Source organism: Hevea brasiliensis, chromosome 7, assembly GCF_030052815.1.
Source record: "Hevea brasiliensis isolate MT/VB/25A 57/8 chromosome 7, ASM3005281v1, whole genome shotgun sequence".
Taxonomy (NCBI): domain Eukaryota; kingdom Viridiplantae; phylum Streptophyta; class Magnoliopsida; order Malpighiales; family Euphorbiaceae; genus Hevea; species Hevea brasiliensis.
In genome coordinates this window covers 95,091,478-95,114,410 of record NC_079499.1, presented here as the reverse complement: position 1 = coordinate 95,114,410, position 22,933 = coordinate 95,091,478, and the positions used below count along the sequence as shown (strand labels likewise).

The 22,933-nt window shown below is 31.7% G+C and overlaps 2 protein-coding genes across 2 annotated transcripts; both read left to right on the top strand.

Moving 5' to 3' along the window:
• The first annotated feature begins 8,545 nt into the window (after positions 1-8,545).
• On the top strand, positions 8,546-11,342 carry LOC110669584 (probable receptor-like protein kinase At5g24010). The gene has a single exon (XM_021831291.2). It carries the CDS (start codon positions 8,669-8,671, stop codon positions 11,135-11,137), a length of 2,469 nt encoding a protein of 822 aa, XP_021686983.2. The 5' UTR covers positions 8,546-8,668; the 3' UTR covers positions 11,138-11,342.
• Positions 11,343-16,151: 4,809 nt separating this feature from the next.
• LOC110644696 (uncharacterized) lies at positions 16,152-17,276 on the top strand. Its single transcript, XM_058149449.1, has 3 exons — positions 16,152-16,181; positions 16,245-16,404; positions 16,618-17,276. Exons 1-3 carry the CDS (start codon positions 16,152-16,154, stop codon positions 17,274-17,276), a joined length of 849 nt encoding a protein of 282 aa, XP_058005432.1.
• The last annotated feature ends 5,657 nt before the right edge of the window (positions 17,277-22,933 follow it).

Genomic DNA, 22,933 nt, shown 5'->3' with positions numbered 1-22,933 from the left:
ATTAGTGATGTGAAGTAAATTGGAAGCTTGTCGTATCATGAAGTTAAGACGGTGCAAACGTTTTGAATATTGAAGGGATCTAGCTAAAGCTTCAAGGACCAACAAAATCAATAATGATCTCGAGTAAGGTACGTGTAAAAGTAGTTATTTCATATGGGCACTTCTTGAGACTTGGTAAAGCAGGCAGAGTCACACATTTGCCCTAAAAATTGGTAATAGAAAGGAACTAAGACTAGTATTGCTACATACCATATCTGAGTGCAGTGGGAGCATCGTGTGTACTAGAGATATCAGGAAAAGATCAACGAGTACTCAAATATAATGGCTTAGTTTCAGATGGAGGAGTAATGCTCGCACTTGTACTAATAATCTTCTTTTCTTTATCCCCGGTTTATTTGAAAATTCGAGAACGAATTTTTCTCAAGGAGGGAAAATTGTAATAACTTGAATTTTAAAATACAAATTTTATATTTTTATATGGTATTAAAATATTAATTTAATAGTATCTACCTAATTTATAATTATTAAATAGTTCAATTTTAATTGAATAGTTAGCTATATACATTAATATTAAATTAATTATCATAATATAGTTTGATTAAATTGTTATTAATTTTATAAATATTATAATAATAATTATTATTATTACTATATTTATTATTATTATTTTCTTTGTTGTCTAATTATACACAAAATTGTATTTAGAACCCAATTGAAAAGAATTTTGAACCTATTAAATTATACCCAAAAAAAGTATTATTTTTTATATATTATAAATATAATTTAATAAAAAAACAACAAAAAGAAAAAAAACATTAAAACAAAAATCAGGAGGAACCCCCACCACCACCATCTTTTCTCTCTTTTCCTCCACACTCCCTCTCTCCTTTTCTTCATTCTCTGGCGAGCCACCATACACCGGCCGGCGACCTCCCTAGCGGCTCCACACTCACCAGCTACGTCACCAGTGGCCGTAGTAGTGCAGAATCTAACCAGTAGTGGAGAGAGAGAGAGAGAGAGAGAGAGAGAGAGAGAGAGAAATAGGGTCCTAAACTTTGAACACTCATATCCGGCGATCTCGATGTTCAATCGGAGTGATTCTAGCGGCTATGGACTTCTGATAGAGAGCTATTTCAACTGAGATCAGCTTCACTGGATTTGGTGGCCGTTTCCGACGCTGACGAGGAGAGAGAGAAAATCAGTCTTTTTTTTTTATTTTCTGACGAGATTTCTAACAATCCAACCATTGGATCGATGATCCGATACCACCTATGGACTCAGGAGGAGCAAAGGAATATTTTGGTGTGACCAGTTTCGGTAGATGTAGCCGACGACCGACAGCCGACCACCGTGCGCGATGGCTCCGATGAGCTTTGGGGATGATTTAACTTCTAGAGGTTTCCTCATAAATTTTTGAAATTTTTAAGACATAGATAAGCTTTGGGTAAGATTATTTTCATTATTTCTCAGTCTGTGGTGCTTAAATGCAGTATTTCATAAACAGGAAAAATTGAAGAAAAATTCTAAGAAAAATATATGATGAAAGTAAAATTATTTGGAGATATTCTATGGTGTTTATTGAATTTTTTAGTGATTATAGAATATTTATGAAAATATATATGGATTTTAGTTAGATTTTTAGCATATGGGAATATAAGATTATCTGAATTTATGATATTTAAATTTTATATGATTGATTGAAGCTTAAGAATAGAGATTTAAATATATGAATATTGAATTGGGTTGAATTAAGAATATGTTAGCTATTGAAAACTTATGGAATTGAGTAATATTCTTGAATAAAATTTCATAAAATACTCATGGGTGATTAGAAAATTATAATTCCTTTTGTGATAGCTTTATAACCTTATTAAGGACCACAGGGAAAAATTTTAAAATTTTTAGATCTTGTTTGAGTAGATTTTTATAAAATGTCAATTATAAGGACTAAAACGTAAATTTTTAAGTTTATGACTATTGTCTGATTTGGAGGGCCTAGGAGGGGCCATATGATGTTTATGAGATGTGATTGTGGAAATTGGTGAATTAGAAGCATTATTTGGATCTTTTTACAGGTTGGGTAAGTCCTAAGTATAGGAGAAATTCTGTCAGATTTTCGGTATGAATTAGGTTGTCTGTTATCTTTTTAGAGTTTTATTTTGAATTAGTACTAATAAATTTATAATATAATTATTTAGAAGATCGAGGTCGACTATTTTCCTCCACCCAGCAGCCACAATAGTCCTCAGTGTACAGTGAGTAAATATTTATTTTATTTACAATTTCAATATTATTATATCTCATACATCACTTATACTTATATTTATGTGGTTAAATATTAGGCATACCCTGTTTTGCATTTAATCTTGATGGTAGTATTTTGGTTGCTGTGTTTTGATAATTTGGAGCTGTGTGTGTGAGTTAGTGCGTATGTGGAGTATATGGATATGGGTAGAACGAGTAGACGCGGCTGGAGTTTGACTCATTGGGACCCGATCCTTATTATGGATAAGTTGGGGTAGGCACGGCTAGAGTTGATCTCGCTGGCCCTCGCATATAGATTATTAAGCAAAAGTCTGGCTCGAATTGATCTTGCTGGCAAACCTTGGATTAAGAGAGCTAGGTAGGGGGATCAGCTCCCCATATATGTATGTGTGAGTGGATGTGACACACGGATGTGTGAGTGATCCAGATTATCTTTAATGTGACTTAATATGATTTGTATGACTTGTATGAAAAAAGTGCATTTCATTTTCAAGGATGCATTAAAATTAGATAGTTATAGAAATTATAGGTAAAATAAATATTTTACACTGTGAATCAAACGCTCACTTCTATTCACCCTATTTTTTTCATGCTACAGGAGAAGTTCTTCTTCAGAGTAACCTACTTTCTTCCCCGCAGGTTCATTAACAGTTATTTATTTATAATATTATTTTCTAAATTTATAATCTAGAACTCCACATGTGTTAACAATATTGTGGATCTTGAGTTATTGGTTTTTTTTCATTGAACGAAAATTTTTATTACATATAAATAATTTATAAATAGTGGTAATAGGGTTAAGTTGGGCTCCTCTCGCTTTAGCAGCTGATAATCATCGGGTTGGGTTGACCCGAATTGAAATGAAATATTTTTATTTTATTTTATTTTATTTTATTTTATTTTATTTACATGATGGGCGTCAATTTTGGGCCTTGATTATGAATGTGGGATTAGCAAGGCTTATTACGAGCCTCAGGGGTTTTATGTCAGCCCAAGTTCTAGTGTCGGTCTAGCCCGTGAGTTCGGATCGTGATAATTTCAGTTATTTTTGTTAAAATTAATAATAATTTAATTGAAATTCTAATGATAAGAGCTAACTTGTAAATTTTTTAAAATATTAAAAACTAAATTATTGGATTTGAAATTACATAGACTAAATTATAAGTTTAAATAAATTTTAAAGATTAAATTATTATTCACCCTTTAATGTAATACTTGGGAGAACCTCTATCCTTGGGAGAAATCATAAAGCAAAGTGGTGGTACCATATTAACATGTCACGTAAAATAATAAAATAATAAAATAAAAATAGTTATACATACAGTTATTTTAAAAAAAATATATTTAATAATTATAATAGATGTACTCTATAATTTTTCCTTCCTTGGACCCACAGAAATCAATCACCCCAAATTAGGGTGAGAGGAGATTGTACTCTATAATTTTTCCTCCCATGGGTCCACAGAAATAAACCACCCCAAATTAGGGTGAGTGGAGATTTTTATTATTATTATTTTACTGAAGTGCCCCTTTCTTATTATGGCAGATATATCATGCATTCCAAAATTTTTTTAATTGATTAATTTTCAAGTAATTGTAACTTCTTTAACATTTTAAAAATAAATAATACGTTGCTTTTTAAGAAAAAGTAGGTATGGAAGAGAAGCAAGCAGCGAACTATAATATTTTCAAGGACAAAAATATCTTTAAGATTGCCATTATAGAAACATTTTGAAGAAGCCCTAAATTATCTGACCCTTCTCTTTCTCGCCTCTTACCTTCACTCTTTCAAATGGCTCATCCATCTTGCTCCATTTTCATCTCTCTCACATTCTCTTGATATGTTGCTCCTAAAGTACATGCAAATGCTTAGAAATTGAAATTTACTGGTATGTGATAATTTTAGAATTACAAACTTTGCTGGTGTAAATACGAAACAAATATGTTTCCTGGAAGTTCGTTTGGAATTTCAGAGACAGAATCAATTGTAAAAGAAAAAAAAAAAAACTTGTTAGGGATGGAATTTGTTAGCATAATTATAGCAATTAGCATAATTATAGCAATTAGCATAATTACAGTAATTAATATGATTATAGGAGATTTATAGCATAATTATAGCAATTATTATTCTTGTCTAAATTAGCTCATATTTCTAAATTAGTTCATATTCTCATGTATAAATAGATGTAATATCTCTGTAAATGAAACAGATAAATATACAGACAAATACACAATCCTTTTCTTCATTACTTGTATTCTTTCTTCTAACATGGTATCAGAGCCGTAAAGTTTTTATTTCTAGTTCCTGGGGTCTCTCTTCTCTCTCTACAACCTGTTCTGGTTCATTCTTTCATTCCTGTTATTATACCAAAGAGCTGTTTCCAAATCCTGATCCAGGTGATTGTGATGTGCTCAATATTAGTCCAACTACACCTGCCTCTGTTGAATCTGCGCCAATTGTTGATCCAGTACCTGTGCCTGCATCTGCTCCTAGCACTACTCTTCGTAGTTCTACCCGTCCAGTTTACCTGTCTCTGTTGAATCTGCACGATTGTTGATCCGATTACTGCGCTGCATACGCTCCTAGCACTACTCTTCGTAGTTCTACCGTCGGTTCGCGCCTCTGTTGAATCTGTACGGTTGTTGATCGATACTGCGCTGCATACGCTCCTAGCACTACTCTTCGTAGTTCTACCCGTCCGGCTTTACTGCTCTGTTGAATCTGCACGATTGTTGATCCGATTACTGCGCTGCATCTGCTCCTAGCACTACTCTTCATCGTTCTACCCGTTCAGTTTGATTCCTGTCTCCTCTATCAGCCAAACCGCTGATATATTCACCAAAACGCATCATCCCACTCGCTTTCAGGATCTCTTAAGCAAACTCAAGTTGGCACATGCGCTACCACCTTGAGTTTGAGGGGGGGTGTTAGCATAATTATAGCAATTAGCATAATTATAGCAATTAGCATAATTACAGTAATTAATATGATTATAGGAGATTTATAGCATAATTATAGCAATTATTATTCTTGTCTAAATTAGCTCATATTTCTAAATTAGTTCATATTCTCATGTATAAATAGATGTAATATCTCTGTAAATGAAACAGATAAATATACAGACAAATACACAATCCTTTTCTTCATTACTTGTATTCTTTCTTCTAACAGAATTGATGGTATCTTAAAGAACAATCCAGTTGCACTAATGTGATCCGTTTCGACTGGTTTAGATATGTTAGTTGTGTATTTTTTATCTAATATTTGTTATTAATTTTTTCTTTTATTGGGTAAAGACATACGCACACGTAGATCAGAGATAGAAATAGACCACACCTTAAAATCATGAGAATTTTGAAAGATCTTTATTTCTATATATAAACTAAATACATACACACTTTATAATCGATTTGAAATTTCGAAAGATTAGTCCATGGGTACATTTGTTATTAGTTTTTGATATCAATCTAATACGATGATATAGAATCTGCTTATGCATTACTTTTTGTGAGCCCAAAAAGCGTAATGAAAGTCCATTTGTATTCTAGAGTACATTAACTGTATATGGACAAAATTTTTTCCGTATGCATGGTCGTAGATGGTAAAGGGATGCAATTTAAATGTGAAATGCCATAGCAGAGTAGCCACACTCAATTGGTCTACTAAAGTAATAAGCCATATATAAATTTCAGGCCCGAATCGGATCGGAAATGACTCTAATCAAACTCAAAACCTATCCGGGTCAACGGTTCAAGAGGATGAATCGGATTCAAACTGGCTATAGCGGGTTAGCGTTTGTCCGCCTCTAACCCTAAACAAAAAATCAGACCAGAATCAGTGAATCGAACTGCTAGTTCTGGCCAGCTCAAATCAATTTATTTTTAAAAAAATAGGTGGCAGTTTTGGAGGGTAACAAATTGATCAAATGTTTTCAAATTGACGCCGCAACTGTCAAAAACTGAAATCATAATCAAAATTGAAATGGATCCAAACCAGACCAAAATTTGCTATTTTTTCTGCCTCGAAAGCTAGGGCAAAAACCGGCAGTGAAAACAGACACTGTACAGCACTCGTTGTTGATCTCCAGCTTTGGACTGTGCCAACACAATCGTCGATGATTGAGTCGATTAGTGGGTGTGGGTTGTCGGGGTTCCGAATCGATAAGGAGAGCTTGAAGAGGAAGATGATGATTTCGCTGTATCTGTACAATGCTATTCATGAATCCACATTCATTTTTCTTCTTCTTTATACCCTTTTTTGGATTGTTTGCCTTTGTCTACTTCTGTTTCTCCTCTGCCTTTTCCTTTACGATATTGCATGCATGATTGTTTCTCTTATACACGTATTTGACTAGATTTAGAGGATGTTTCTCTCATACACGTATTTGACTAGATTTAGAGGATCAAACAGTCCCTTCACTGTTACACGTAAGCTATTCAAATATGGCTCTGCTGATTCCACACCTACAAGAGAAGCATTTCAAGATTCAGATTTTGCTCCATTTTGATGCAAGATTAAAGAGAATTATCATGTAGGGCTAGTGGTATTTGATTGGGATATTGGAAATCCATTGAATTTTTAGATTTCAACAAGAACAAATTGGACAGAATCTACTAAAATGATTATTACAACAGGGAAACAATTTTAAGAATTAGAAAGGGAATAAAATCTTTTATGAGTAACTCAATTTTAATAATGAATTTAATAAAAATATAGTTTTATTAATAAATAATTGTTAATTAATTGAATAATGAGGCAGAGAAACGATATAAGGACAAAATGGCAATTTTATTTTTTTAACACTTAAACCTACTCTTGCAAATTTAAAGATGAAAATGACCTTATTCCAATCTGATAAATGCAAGTCTGCTTGGGCTAATTCCTGACATTTGCCTTCTATTGAAAGTTAACACTGACCAATTGCCATGAAGGAACACATGATGGAAGTCAAGTCAACGAAATCTATCTTCCAGAGGGAAAAAAATGGCAGTCATTGCCTCAGGTAGATATGCATATCTAAGCAAATTGTTGCCCTTCACTCTGCCTTCATCTTCACAAGCTGATAAGTTTCCTTCCCATTGAAAGAACCAGCAAAACCCACCAACTGCCATGGAAAGGGATCACATACACAAAAAGCTTTTTCCTCTGCTCCTGTTCATTTCTCTTTTACCCTTTTCATTAGCCTACATTAATACCCCATTTAAGTACTTCATCAACTGCGGATCAGACTCCAACGTCAGTGTTAGTGGCCGGACTTTTGTTGGTGACATCAATTCCAACTCTTCTTTCACTTTAGGGAATAGTGAGGCTATCTATAGCAGCAGCCCTTTACCAAACACTTCTTCTCTTTATCGAGCAGCCAGACATTTCAGACAGAAATCTCAATTTGAGCTCAGCCTGATTTATTGGCATTTTAACTTTTGGAGTACGATCATTCTGATTTATTGGAGGATTACTGAGCTCATAATCTTCCTGTGGATGTTTTGATTTTGTGATTCCTGTGCGAATAAATTTAAGGGGAAAGATTTATGGATTGCTTCACTATTGTTTTTTTTTTTAAGGGAAAGATTTATGGATTGCTTCACTATTTTTTTTTTAATTAATATTGCAGTGTCGTTTTAATAATGAATTTTTGGATTCTTATAAATGAAGTTACCTAGTTCACTATGGTATTGGTATGATTGCATGCATTAGAGGTTCTTAGAAGACCTATCAGATAAGATGAATGATTAGAAACCATAGCTCCTTGGGGCTGCTTCAGTAGTAAGTGATAAAAATTGAGGGAGTACATGGTCAACTCCTACACTAAAGACTTAAATCAGTTTGATCATGGGAAAGATCGTTTTAGTAGGGTAATTGCTGTATATGTTGCTCTGGAGCCTTTTGGTGAAGAACTGATTCTTTCCCAAATCCCACGGCAATTTAAATATTACTAATTAGCTTAGAAGATATGCAGTTGTCTTAATGTTTCTAGTACTTTCTGCCTGCATTAATATTGGCCTCTAGAATGTTAAGATTCGGCACTCCTTGGACTTGTAAATTTTGGGGTTGGAGTTTGTAGCTTACGACGTGGGTTATATTTGAAACAAAATGGGTACAAATGCAAGTCCAGGTAAGATATGCATTGAATCTTGGATATTCCCTCAGATAAAAAAAAATCTTGGATAGTCCATCTGATAAAATACAGGACAGCTTGGGGCTAATTCCTGACATTTTCCTTCTATTGAAAAGTAAACACTGACCAATTGCCACAAAGGAACACATGCAAGTCAATGAAAGACTTTGCCTCAAGCTCAAATGTATGTCTAAGCAAATTGTAGCCATTCACTCTGTCTGTCTTCATCTTCACCAGCTCATGAGCTTCCTTCCCATTGAAAGAACCAGCAAAACCCACCAATTGCCATGGAAAAGCTTCACATCCATAACAAGATGTCTCCTTTGTTCCTTCTGTTCATTTCTCTTCTATCCTTTTCTTTAGCCTACAGTAATACTCCATTTAAGCACTTCATCAACTGTGGATCAGACTCCAGTGTTAATGTTAGTGGCCGGACTTTTGTTGGTGACATCAATTCCAACTCTTCTTTCACATTAGGGAATAGTGAGGCTATCTATAGCAGCAGCCCTTTACCGAACACTTCTTCTCTTTATCGAGCAGCCAGACTTTTCAGACAGAAATCTCAATTTGAGCTCAGTATCACTAAACATGGAACTTACATGGTTCGCCTTCATTTCTTTGCTTTCGAATCCCAAGGGATTAATTTAAACAATGCTTTATTTGATGTTTCAACTTTGAATTTTTCGCTGTTGTCAAAGTTCAGAGTCCAAAACAGTTTCCCTGTGATCAAGGAATTCTTTCTCACCATCAATGTAGGGAAGCTAGGAATACAGTTTTCACCTTCATCTTTTGCTTTTGTTAACGCCATAGAAGTCTTTCTTCTTCCAACAAACTTCATCATGGATAATGCCACAGCTGTTCCTTCTGTAAAGAACGAAAAAGGATCTTACTATGGTTTACTATCTAAGGCTTTACAAACAATTCACAGGATCAACGTTGGAGGTCCGGAGATTAAGGAGTCCAATGACTCCCTTTGGAGGAATTGGATGCAAGATGAGGGTTATGTAATTTACCCAACTTCTGCAAAAACTTGTGCCTTTTATAATGGTACGCTTGGAGAGGGTCCTAAACCCATCAGTGATATTGCCCCAGATCTTGTTTACAGAACTTGCAAGGAAGTGAAAGACAATAGCAGGGAAGCAGATTTGCAGAATATAACTTGGCGTTTCAGTGTAAGGAAGAAAACTCGACATTTTGTTCGCTTTCATTTCTGTAACAATATTCGTGCTGTTTTTGCATTTAATCTCTATATTGACGGCGAAAAAACTAAAGAAATAAATACTTATGATTATCCTAACATTTATGATCTGGTGGTGGATTCTGATGATTCTGGACATCTCAAAATTAGTGTAGGCCCTAATGATCATATTGACAAACAAGCTTATCTAAATGGACTCGAGATTATGGAGTTCGTGATGAACAAAAGCTCGGTGTTGGCGTTGCCTCCGGAAGGGCAACAAAACAAAAGTCTGTTCATTATAATTGGTTCAGTTGGGGGAGTGGCTTCAGTTTCCATTTTGATATTTTTAATTATGCTTGGTAGGAAATGGGGGAGAGCTAAGCCTGTTAAAGAAGTAGCTCTAAAGGCTATGCTCCCTTGTAGGATTCGGAGCTCTCACCATAGATCGATAGCTAAAAGAAATGGAATTGCCTCCCCGGTTCCTAATTTAAACCTCAAGCTAAAGATATCTTTTGCTGAAATAGTGGCTGCTACAAAGAATTTCAACAAGAAGTTTTTGATTGGTGAGGGTGGCTTCGGTAAAGTTTATAAAGGAATCCTTAAGAATGGTATGAAGGTAGCAGTGAAACGAAGTGATTCAAGTCATGGGCAGGGAATTCCAGAGTTCCGAACTGAGGTCATGGTCCTATCCAAAATTCGACATCGCCATCTTGTTTCCTTGGTTGGCTATTGCAGTGAAGGAGCTGAGATGATACTGGTTTATGAATTCATGGAAAATGGGACTTTGAGAGACCATCTATACAAGCGGAAAGACAAAGCTAAGAGATTGTCTATGCAATCTAAATTGTCTTGGAAGCAAAGGCTTGAAATTTGTATTGGCACAGCTAAGGGCCTCCATTACCTTCACACCGGTTTAGATGGGGGAATCATTCACCGAGATGTAAAATCAACAAACATTTTGCTGGATGAGTATTATGTGGCCAAAGTTGCTGATTTTGGTCTTTCAAAATCGGGTCCTTCTGATCCAGACCATTTTAGCATGGACATAAAAGGTAGTTTTGGTTATCTTGATCCTGAATATTTCAGAACGCTTCAGTTGACACATAAATCCGATGCGTACTCTTTCGGTGTGGTACTTCTGGAAGTGCTTTGCGCTCGACCACCCATTGTAAATTCATCTCAGAGGGAGGAAATAAACTTAGCTGAATGGGGATTGTTTTGGCAAAAGAGAGGGGAACTCGAAAAAGTTATCGATCCTTTACTGGTGGGTCATATTAACCCCCCTTCATTGAGAAAGTTTGGTGAAATAGTTGAGAATTGTTTGAAGCTGGAAGGAGCTGGGCGGCCTACAATGCTTGATGTGTGCTGGGACTTGGAATATGCATTGCAGCTACAACAAACTGCAGTGCATAGAATGCCTCACGAGGACAGCAATACAGATGCTTCAGCTATGGTACTTCCTGTAGCTCAAAGATCGTCTTCAAATAGCTTCTCAGTTACAGAAGAGAAGGCACCAATGGGATGGGACGGTGGCTCAAATACAACTAGTGCACTAGTGGAGAGTTCTTATAATTGAGTTTTGATTGTGCCAAACAATCTTAACTGGTTAGCATCGTGATTTTAGTTTCTGCAGCTTCTTATAACCATATTTTGGTGTATCATTACAGCCATAGGTCACAGAGCAAAAAGCTCTGAATATTGTGGTCAAATTAAGTTCTTGAAATCAAGGTCTTGAACTTCTGATAAGATAAGTGTTTACATTAATAACTAAAATTGTCTCATGTTCATGATTTTGGATTCAATATTCAAACCCTTCCTCCAAAGAAAAGAAGGGAAACTGTACGCTTAACATGTCTAAGACCTTACTTGGCAATGCAGAAGAAAGGGAAAAAGCATGGTTAACATGAAAATCACTTTTGTTATTTTCATTAGAAAATTAGCGCGGAGGATATCAAAGACGGAATATTGTTAGTCAGAAATTAGCCGTTAAAGTCTTCAGCGATGGATTAAAAAGACTATCAACAACTGATTTTTTTGTCGTTGATATTTTTTTTTTAGTGCTTATTCTTCTAATCTTATTTGCATCTTAATTTTAATTTTGTTTTATTTCCGCTCCATCACTCATTTTGTCCTTGATGCTTAATTTCAATATTTGTTGAATATATTGGAATTGAGTGGAAAAATTTTGGGGGATCTCTAGATGAATTCTTCTAAGCTAAATCTTCGTATATTTGCAAATATAAATGAACAGAGAAATTAAGAAATTGAGGAAAACGACATCGTTTGAGGGAAAAAAAAAAAAAGAACAAATTGATAAAATTCAGGCTTTAGTTTCAATAATTGCAGTTGAACAAGTTTGAGGGCATGATATTAAATGAACATCGACCTAGTATAAATTTGGAGTCACTAAAAGTGCTTGCTTGTTTAGAAAATGGGACAAAAGTAGAAAATTATTAGACAAAGGTAAAAATTATCAACAAGGAAATAAAATTTATAGCATCAACAATGACTTCACAAGTCAAATCTCAATCGATCATTCATTATTATTTAGAGACAAAGTAATAAGTGGGGATGACACGCACGACTTCACAAGTCAAACATCAATTGATCACTTGTTATTGTTTGGGGACGAAGTAATAGGTGGGATGACAAGGGCAATAAGTAAAAAATATAACACATTTTGAATTAATAAAATCAATTAATATTTATTTCTAGAAAATTTCTTTATATATTTATGTTTTGCAAAATTTTTTATTTATTTTCTTATAACATTGCACCGTTCATAAAAATAAAAAACAAATTGATGAAAGCTTGTTTTATTTTTTCTTTTTAGCAAATTTCTGATTCATAATTTTTTTGGTTCAAAATGAAATCGAAATCAGCTCAAACTATAAATGAATAAAAACTAAAATCGTTAAGAATTAGACCGAAACTGACCCAAAATCAGGTAAGGATCGGAACTGAAACTATTCGGACTGATTCTAGTTCTCTCCTCCTAGGACCTCAACTATTGATTTTGGTTCGAAACTAACCCGAACCGAATTGACGTTAGCCAGGCTTCCTCCAATGATTAAATGCCCCAAATAAAATATTGATTGTGTCAGCTTCAGCCCACGATAATCATAGCTGACCTTGACCCCAAAATAGACTCCAAGGTTGGGTCCCACCAAGTCTATATTTGCTGGAAACTCCTTTTGCTGCAGAGGCCGAACAAATAGGATTAATTATTTAAATAATGTGTTTTTAAAAATAATTTATTATTATAATATGAAATTTAAATTATTTATAATTTTAATATTTATTTAAAAAAATATTAATAGAAACTATATTTTTAAGGTGTAAAAAATTAATAAGAAATCGCCAATTAAAACAGTGGTTTCAAAAATAAAATATCACCCTTATATCATATCACATCATTGAAAAGTGTATAACCATAGGACACAAAGACTGTCACTTGGATCGGAGGTTTCAATAATAAAAAGTCGCATCATTTCATTGAAAAGCATTGAAGTAGGACAGACATAGAAACCATCACTTGAACTGACGGTTTCAAAAGCGACATCAAAGCTACTAAAAATCATTCGAAATGAAAAATTGTCAATAATTTGAAGAGTCTTAGTTAGTTTTAAAAAAAGCAACTCTTTCTATCAAATTTAGAGTTTTGCTTCTCTTTAGTACAGGTTTTCTCTTCTCTTCTCTTCTACTCTAATTTTTTTTTTCTTAATTTAGCCTTTTTTAATATTATATATAGGATTTTGGAGTTTTACTACAGCTAATTTTTCACACTAAGCTTTATTATAACTATAATAAAATTTTAAACTTTAATGTAAACTATTATTACTATTATTGTTGTGATATATTATTTAATATTTTATTTTTGATAATTTTATTAATGTATATGAAATTAAGTGATATATTTAATACTATGTGTGTAAGATGTGATAATTAGTTAAAAATAAATTAGCATGTTGAATAATTAGTTAAAAGTAAATTACAGTTAATATATATTTTACTTTTTTGTGATAATTTTAGTGATATATTATATCAATTTTTTTTAAAATTTTGAAAAGTAAAAATTAGAAGTATTTCAACACCCTTTTATTTACATTTTTATTATGAGTGTAATTATTTTTTATTTTTATTGTGCTTTAAATTTATTTATAATATTGAATTTTATCTTATTATGGAATTCTTACTCTATTTTAAATTAATAGACAATTTTCATATAATGTAAATTTGTATAAAATAATTTAATAAACATAGCACATACATTCTAATTAGAATTTTATATTTATAATTTTATGCACCAATGATTAAAAATTTGTATGTCTCACTTTTTATGTATTTACAACTGGCTTTTAAACCCAAAAAGTGAGCCATGGGCAGTATTTGCATTGGGCATGCTTGAGTATAGGGAATAAATTATCAACATTCCTATAATCTATATTTCACAATGTTACAATGGTATTGCTCTTGAAACCGCCAACTCAAATAGTAGTTTTAATGTACATAAACTAAGTTAGTCAATTGATGTAAGAAGTCATAAACAATGCTCTTGAAACCACTAACTAAGATGGTGTTTTTAATGTTTTTAAACTTAACTTGACGCTTGTTGTGACAGGTTGTGAAATCGCTATTCTAATTGGTGATTTTTATTATACTATATTATTTTGATAAATAGTTTAAATTTCATATTATAATGATAAATAGTTTTTAAAATTCCATTATTTAAATAATTAATCTGAACAAATAATATTGGGCTATCTCTATGCGTTGCATTGCCTTGTTTTTTCCTTTGAATTTTCTTTTTTTTTTTTTTTACTGTTTTTTACCTTGAATTTTCCTATTTGCTGTTTTGCAATTTGCACTGTTGATATTTTTGATAATTCAAGTCCACTATAACTATCCAAAGCATGGAAAATTTTTAAAAATTTTAAGGGGCATATAGGTAATTTCACATTTAAACCTTAAAATCCCTTTTGTAACAGCAGTAGCACTCTCATTTCTCCATTTCCTTCCCTCTACCGACAAAAAAAGTTTTCTCTTTGCAATTTCTATCTTCATCTCTACTTCACTCCTTTTTTCAATTTTACTTTACTCCACAATTTCTTGAATCATTTGCCTAAATCTATATGTAGGTTCAAACTTCTAAACTCATTTTAACTTTATAATTTTTATTTTTATTTGTTTAATTTCTGTCTTTTTTCTTGTATAAAACTTTTTTAATTGGATTCTCATTATTTAATTTTCTGCCATAGAATGATATTTAGCAAATCTAAAAATTGATTTGATTTTTTTCTATTATAATTATTATTAATTTTCTTTTTATTGGTTAATTATTGTTTGACAATTCTAGTTGGACAATTTCCATATTTAGTGCTGAATTCACTGAATTTTTGCTTCTTTTAGTGTTTCACCGTTCACTTATGGGTAATTTAATGGATTGCACTGGGCCGTGATTCTAGTTTAGAGATGTGTTTAATGCTAGTGCATGTATTTGTGCATTGACTTTAAATTGAGATTCATTTGGGTGCTCTGTTTCAAGTTTTTATTTTTTTTTCAAAACTTGATTTTGGCTTGCTATATGCCACACGCTAACGAATATTTGCTGTCATTCCATTTCCTCTCTTCCTCTTGTTCTTAGGTTAATTTTTAATTATATCAAACTATAAATAAAAATTTGTTTCAAGATTCGTTAATATATATGAACAAATAGTCAATTTAACCTTAAAGTTGACACATGCTTAATTATATCATAGGCTTAATTTTTATTTTCATATTAAAGTAATAAATTTTTTAAAGTGAGAAAGTTTAAGGTAAACATGCTGTCAACTTTAAGGGATTATAATGGAATTTAAAAATTGTCTATCAATATTATATTATTTTATTAAAAATTAATAACTTGTGTTATTAAATTATTTTGAAAATTAATAAATATTAAATTTTCATATATATTAAATAAAAATATATTAATAAATTAATAAATAAGTAAAGAGCCTTCCCTGTATGCATGGCAATGGATTGAAGTACTTGTTTTGAGTGTTGACATTTCATTTGTTATATAAGTATGAGAACACATTTTATCAAATTATAAATCTACCTATGAAGCTGAATTTTGATATGAATGGAATCAATCATGCTAGAATGTTTTAGAATTTGCGGTCCATTTGCACATATTTTCTTTTCCTTCACTAAGAAAAATATAAAATTGTTTGATTTTCTACATAGATTATCTGTTTGATTTGCTGCTGATAATTGTTTGATTTGATTTTTTTTTAATAATAAAAATTGCTCATTGTATTCATTAATATTGTTATATCTTTTCTATATAAATATTTTATATATTTTATTTGATAAAATTTATTGCATAGTTGCATTGATATTGTTATCTCAATTTTATATAAAATATTGACTGTTTTTTAATTTTTATAGATATGGAGTGATTTTTTGAAAGAAAATCAAACACTGCAGAATCATCATCATCAATCAATCAACCTATTCAACCAGCACCACCTAAGCAGGTGATTGTTGAGGAAGTTGAGGTCAATATAGAAAACATTCTTTCTGATCCAGGACTGCGACCTAATATAATGAGCTATCCACCTGATATTAGGAATCAGGTACGTAGAGCTTACTTACTTAAAGGTCCATGTCAACCATGCCATCATAAATTTCCTCAACAGGTAGATGGAACTCGAAAACAGAGATTTATTGCATCTTGGTTTGATGAATTCAGTAATTGGTTGGAATATAGTATTGAAAAAGATGCTGCATATTGTTTATATTGTTTTCTTTTTACAGCTGGGTATAGTGAAAGAGGTCATGATACTTTTGTATTTGAAGGTTTTACTAATTGGCAAAAGAAAAAAAGATTGAGAGAACATGTAGGAGACCATAATAGTGATCATAATAAATGTCGGTTAGCTTGTGAAGATTTGATGAATCAAGCTCAACACATTGAAGTTTCTTTTTCAAAACAATCAAAATAGTAAAAAATTGAGTATCGTTGCAGGTTAAATGCATCAATTATATGTCTTTGTTATCTCTTGATGCAAGGATTGGCTTTTCGGGCGAATGATGAGTCTGAAAATTCATTAAATCAAGGAAATTTTCTTGAATTATTAAAAGTTCTAGCTTCATGTAATGAAGAAATTAATAATGTTGTATTGAAGAATGCTCCTAACAATCTCAGACTCACATCTCCTGATATTCAAAAAGATATCATTAATGCAGCTGCAACTGAGACAACAAAGGTCATCATTACAGATTTGAGAGATGATTTTTTCTCTATTTTAGTTGATGAATGTCGAGATGTATCTATTAAAGAGCAAATGGGAGTTGTCATAAGTTATGTCAATGGATCTGGATGTGTCATTGAAAGATTTATTGGTCTTGTGCATGTCCATAGTACAAGTGCAGCATCTCTTAAAAAAGATATTGAGTTTTTGTTCTCTACTTATGGCTTGAGTATATCTAGTTTGAGAGGTCAAGGCTATGATGGAGCTAGTAATATGCGAGGTGAATTTAATGGCCTTAAAAGTTTGATTTTGAAGGAGAATTCTAGTGCTTATTATATCCATTGTTTTGCTTATCAACTTCAATTCATACTTGTTGCTATTGCTAAAAAGCATTCAAGTATAAGTTCTTTTTTCAGTACTGTTACTCGTTTGGTCAATGTTATTGGAGGTTCTTGTAAATGCAGGGACATGCTTTGAGAAAAGCAACTAGAGAAAGTGTTTGAAGGAATTGCAAAAGGTGAAATAAAAACTGGACAAGGTCTAAATTAAGAAATGGCATTGAAGAGACTAGGAGATACTCGTTGGAGTTCTCATTATGGTACGCTTATTAATTTGATACATTTATTTCCTTCTGTCATTGATGTTCTTAAGTATATTGGAGAAAATGGTAGTGATGATCTGCAAAGGGCTGAAGCAATTGATTTGCTAGACATTATGAATCGATTGAATTTGTCTTTGTGTTGCATCTTATGAAAAAGATTTTGGGAATCACACATGAGTTATCAGAAGTTTTACAAAGAAGAGATTAAGATATTGTAAATGCTATGAATCTAGTTAAAGTCTCAAAATGTCGTTTGCAAGTGATAAGAGAAAATGGTTGGGAATCTTTGTTACTTGAGGTATTGAAATTTTGTGATAAATATGATATAGTTGTATTAGATGTGGAGAATGTCTATGTAGCTAGAGGGAGATCAAGGCGTAGAAGTGAAGAAATGACAAATCTTCATCACTATCGTGTTGAGTTTTTTTATTCTGTGATTGATATGCAGTTTCAAGAACTTAATAATTGGTTTGATGAAGTGAATACAAATTGGCTTTTATGCATGGCATGTCTCGATCCTAAGGACTCATTTTCTGCATTTGATACGAGCAAATTGATTCAACTCGCAAAATTTTATCCATGTGAATTTTCTCTGGTTGCTCTAATTAAACTTGAATATCAACTTGAGAACTTTGTTTTTGATATGCGTATGGATAAGAAATTTTCTGAAGTGAGCGGAATTGGAGGTCTTGCTGAGAAGATGGTTGCTACAAAAAAACATATTATTTTTCCTTTGGTATATTTGTTAATCAAATTATCATTAATCTTATGACTATTTTTTATTAATCTTATGACTATATATATATATATATATATATATATATATATATATATATATATATATATTAAATTACCATACAATCCCATTAAGATCACTTTTATCCCATTAAAATATTTAAAACATTATTACATTTAATAAATTTAGATTTACTAATTTGATAATTATTGTACTTATTATATGCATTTAGATTAATAAATTAATATATAATTTATAAAAAATTTAGTGTATCCATTAGTTTGTTTGTAAACTTGGCATTAACATTATATGTTGTAGCAGTAAATATTAAAAAGTATTTTCTGCCATAAAAATTATAAAAATTTAATTGTGAAATTAAGTGAAATATCAATTATCAAATAATTATTTGATCACATATATTGAAAATGTTTTTAACATCATTAATAATGAAGCGATTAAATAATTCAAAAATAAAAACTTATAGAAGATAATGGTAAACAGTGAGAATTTATTATTTTATGAAGTTATTTTTTTACTTGATTATTGTTACATATATTATTATATTTTTTTAATAAATAATTTATTATTATGTACAATATGTGTACAATATTTTCTTTTTTTCTAAATTAAGTAAAATAAAATTCAATTCTGTTTTGTTTTCACACCATTGCTCGTTTCTTTTTTTTTTTTATGCTTAATTTCAATTTTTGTTGAATTGAGCGAGAAATGTTTGAGGATCTCCGGATGAATTCATCTAGGCTAAATATTTCTATATTTGCAATGATAAATGGGTAGGGAAATTGGGAAATTGAGGGAACGGATTGAGGGATACAACATCGTTAGAGGGAAGAACGACAGATGGGCAAAGTTTAGGCTCCATTTTCAGCAATTGCAGTTGAATTATCCTTATAGTGCTGAGAGCCATGATATTAAACGAGCAATAGTGTAGTATGAATTAGAATCACTAGAAACACATGCTTATTTGGACGATTGGTTAAAAGAAAAAAATTATCAACAAGAAAATAAAATCAATAGCATCGATGATGATTTCACAAGTCAAGGCGCTTCCAAGTGCTAGGTCTCAAGCTCATGAACTTGACCGAAAGGCGCGATTGCAGACTAAAAGGAAGAAGTACAATAGAAAAGAAGAAAGGGAAAAGGTTGCAGATTAGCTAGAGAAAAGAAACAGAAAAAGTAAGAAAGAAGAAAAGGGGCGTTGCTCTTAGGTGACCTAAGGGGCCATGGCCTCCAAAAAAAATTAAAAATTTTCTTTTGATCAAATATAAATATTGAAGATTATATTTCACTACAAGAAAACACAAGTATTAAAGACGAATTTAGTGATTGATTAAAATTTTATCACAAATAATATTAATTAGTCGCTAATTCATCATTGATACTTCACTAATCTATCACTGATACTTTAGAGACAAGGGCATTAGCGATGTACTAAAATCTATTATTGAAAGCCATTTTTTGAATCAGCAACGAATTATGATCATCATTGAAAATCTCATTGCTAATATGTTTCAACGACAGATTAGCGACAAATCTGTTGCTAACCTATATTATCAACAACAAATTAGGATAGATCCGTCAATTTGTTGCTAATATCTTTTTTTTTAGTGTTTATATATGAAAATTTTGTCTACTTTTGACCTACAAAGTATTTATTTTTAGTGAAATGTTGTCTTATAAATTATAAATATTATTTATAAGTAAATTTACTTATGCGAGATATTTTAAGGAAATAAATCTCTTAATATTTATATCGCCAATAATCAATTAATAATTATTATCTCATAATAATTATTTTAATTATCATTTAATAGCTTGTAATAAAAACAAGTAGCCTTCAAATCAAACAATATGTACACCAATAAATAAGTTCTTTGTTTTTTAATTTTAATTATAATTTATATAAAATTGCTATGAGAGAAATTATGTTACACTCTAGTCCTCGTAAGATGTAAATGCTCCCGTAGTACACCTAATGAATTACCGTACTTCGCCTACCGGTAACCCATTAAATATACTACAAGGGATTTTAAAACAATTTTCGTTCATTTTTAAATTAGTGGGTAAATTTTTTTTTTTCAGATATTAAAAACCTTTATTTAAAGTCCAAATATAAATCAAATTTTTAGTTATTTAAAATCTCCATAATTTTTATAAAAATTTCGGCAGAGTGCCGTCTGTATTTTGAGAAAACAGTTCTTCAAAACCTCAAAATAAAGACACTCCCAATATATTTCTCAATCACAACTTCATTAATCAATTTCATTTCACAATTCAACACAAGCAACTCGATACACAGTTTAAATTAAATCAAACATTGAAACCTCTTATTAAGGTAACGAAATTAATATTTATATTCATGGGATCATAAAAAATTTAGTAGTGCAAAACTTTATAAATACATAAAATCTCAAGATAACCTTATAATAATTTGTATTTCATTACAATCCAAAAATATATTACAAAAGAGTTGGTACAACTGCTCAAAGTAAATCTCATACATACAATTACAGAATTACATCAAAATCTAAAGTACAAGGGTATACCTATGATATACCCGAAGATAGTCTCACTATGCCTTTTAGTAATCTTGCTCAGCTGCTTTATATTTTCTTTCACCTACAACAGCATACAAAGCTATCCCTGAGTGGTGAACTCAGTGGTGCACAAACTAATAATTTAAAACTTAATACAAGTTATGCTTGATAATTCATAACAAATAAAAATTTAAAATTTCTAAATTCTTCAAAATTCATAACATTTAGAAATCAATATTTTCATTTATGCAAATTATTCATTTGAATAATATTTTGATCAAATAGTAACTATGAATAATATTTTGATCAAATAGTAACTATTTATCTACATTTCTTTTAAATCCCGAAACAATACAAAAATATTTTGAATCACTGACAAATTATTTATTTCAACCACAATTTATCAAACTACGCATAATTTAAGGGGCGTTTCCAACAATTCACACAGTTGAACCCATGACCCAAAATTCAAATAGATGCCGTGTTGTACACCACGACATTTCACACTCTCCCAATAACCGAGGCAAAAAGGGAGGAACAAAGACTAGCTAGTATATATGAGTACTCATTCAAACTCTTCCCCAACTGGCAAGCCAGAGAGGAAGGAACTCGCCTCATCTAGTGGAGGAGATATCTCACTAGACAAGCTAATGAGAATTCACAACATATTTTGCCATGTCAACTGTGGTTTCAAATCATATTCAAAACAATTTCCATTTACAAAGTGTTTACAAATCATTAACATATTTAATCATCATAAATTCATATTCAAGGTTGGCAACACATCAAACTTAAAATTTACAATCCTCAAAACTATGCAATAAATCCTTAAATGCATAAGAAAATTTACATTTAATTTATACAATTTCATTCAACAAATTAAAATTCTCAACACAACAAAATTATAAATCATAAAATAAACTTGTTCAAATCAATTTAGAAGTGAAAAGTAACAAAATAGTTAGTTGTGCACAAACCTTATACGAGTCACCTCTCGACCTTGACTTGATATCTCGGGTTCTTTCCCTGTATTCTTTTCCACTGAAACACACAGTTTCACAGTGTTTCAGTATCACCATTTATCATAACTCCAAAAATAAATTCAAATCTACTTATACCTAGCTTTAATATGCTAAACTTGACGTTCTTTAAAATTTGTATTTCGGGGTTACTATTCATGACACTATTCAAGTCAATTTGTTGACTTTATAAGGCTTAATAGGTATGGGAATTTCAACTTCACCCACATACCACATTTTGGTTACTAAATTTGTTGATTTTGGTTATTTACTCAAATTCTAAGTCTTTTAGGCAAATTTGCAAATTCTCAGTTTTGGGTGTCTTATGTTGCACTGTTCTATTGGTCATTTTACTGTTAGAATTTGTCTAAGCTTTCTTCATATAAAATGTTCCCTATTGTCTTAAATTTATTCTCCTTTTTGAATCATTCCAATTGGAGTTTTGTAGCTCAAGTTATAGCCATTTGAATCATGGCTGCCGGATTGGACTTAACCCAGATTTCTGGGCACTAAACTGGTTCTGGCAGTTTTGGGTCACCAAATTTGGGTGGCCAAATGACTTGGTTAAGGGCATAATTTGGATTTATGTTCTTCATGAAAGTTTTAGGTCTATATCTCAGCTGTCCACTGGTAAAATTTCAGGTCATTTAGACCTACCTAGCCGAAGTTATGGCTAAATGAACAAATACTATTTATTTAGTCATTTTTGTACAGGTCAGATTGCATAAATCCGGATTTGGTCAATTTATTCACTAGGTTTTGGTCACTTTTTGGGCATGATTCCTACATGAAAAATGTTCCATTTTGTGTCTATTTTCATTCCCAATTGGCCTAACACCAATTGGACTTGTAAATATTTAGTTTTGGTCCCTCAAAGGGACCTTGGTCCTACTGCCTGCAGCATGGCCATTTTCAGTCCGAATTTAAACTCACTTCTAACACTTCCAACACATCTCAATTAGTCACAAATGACCATTTTTCATCTCAAACAAGGCCAAACACACAATTTGACCAATTTTCACATTTTTGCCTTCTAAACCCTAGGTGCAAAACCCTAATTCACCAATATGTTGCATTTAACTACTACAATGCATCCCAATATCACTTCCATACTCATACCCACTTACCTACACTTTGAATTCAATCAAATTCATGCACATACACATCAAAACCCTAGCTGGCCAAATTTTCCTCTTATCCTCCGACAATTACTTTCTTTTAAT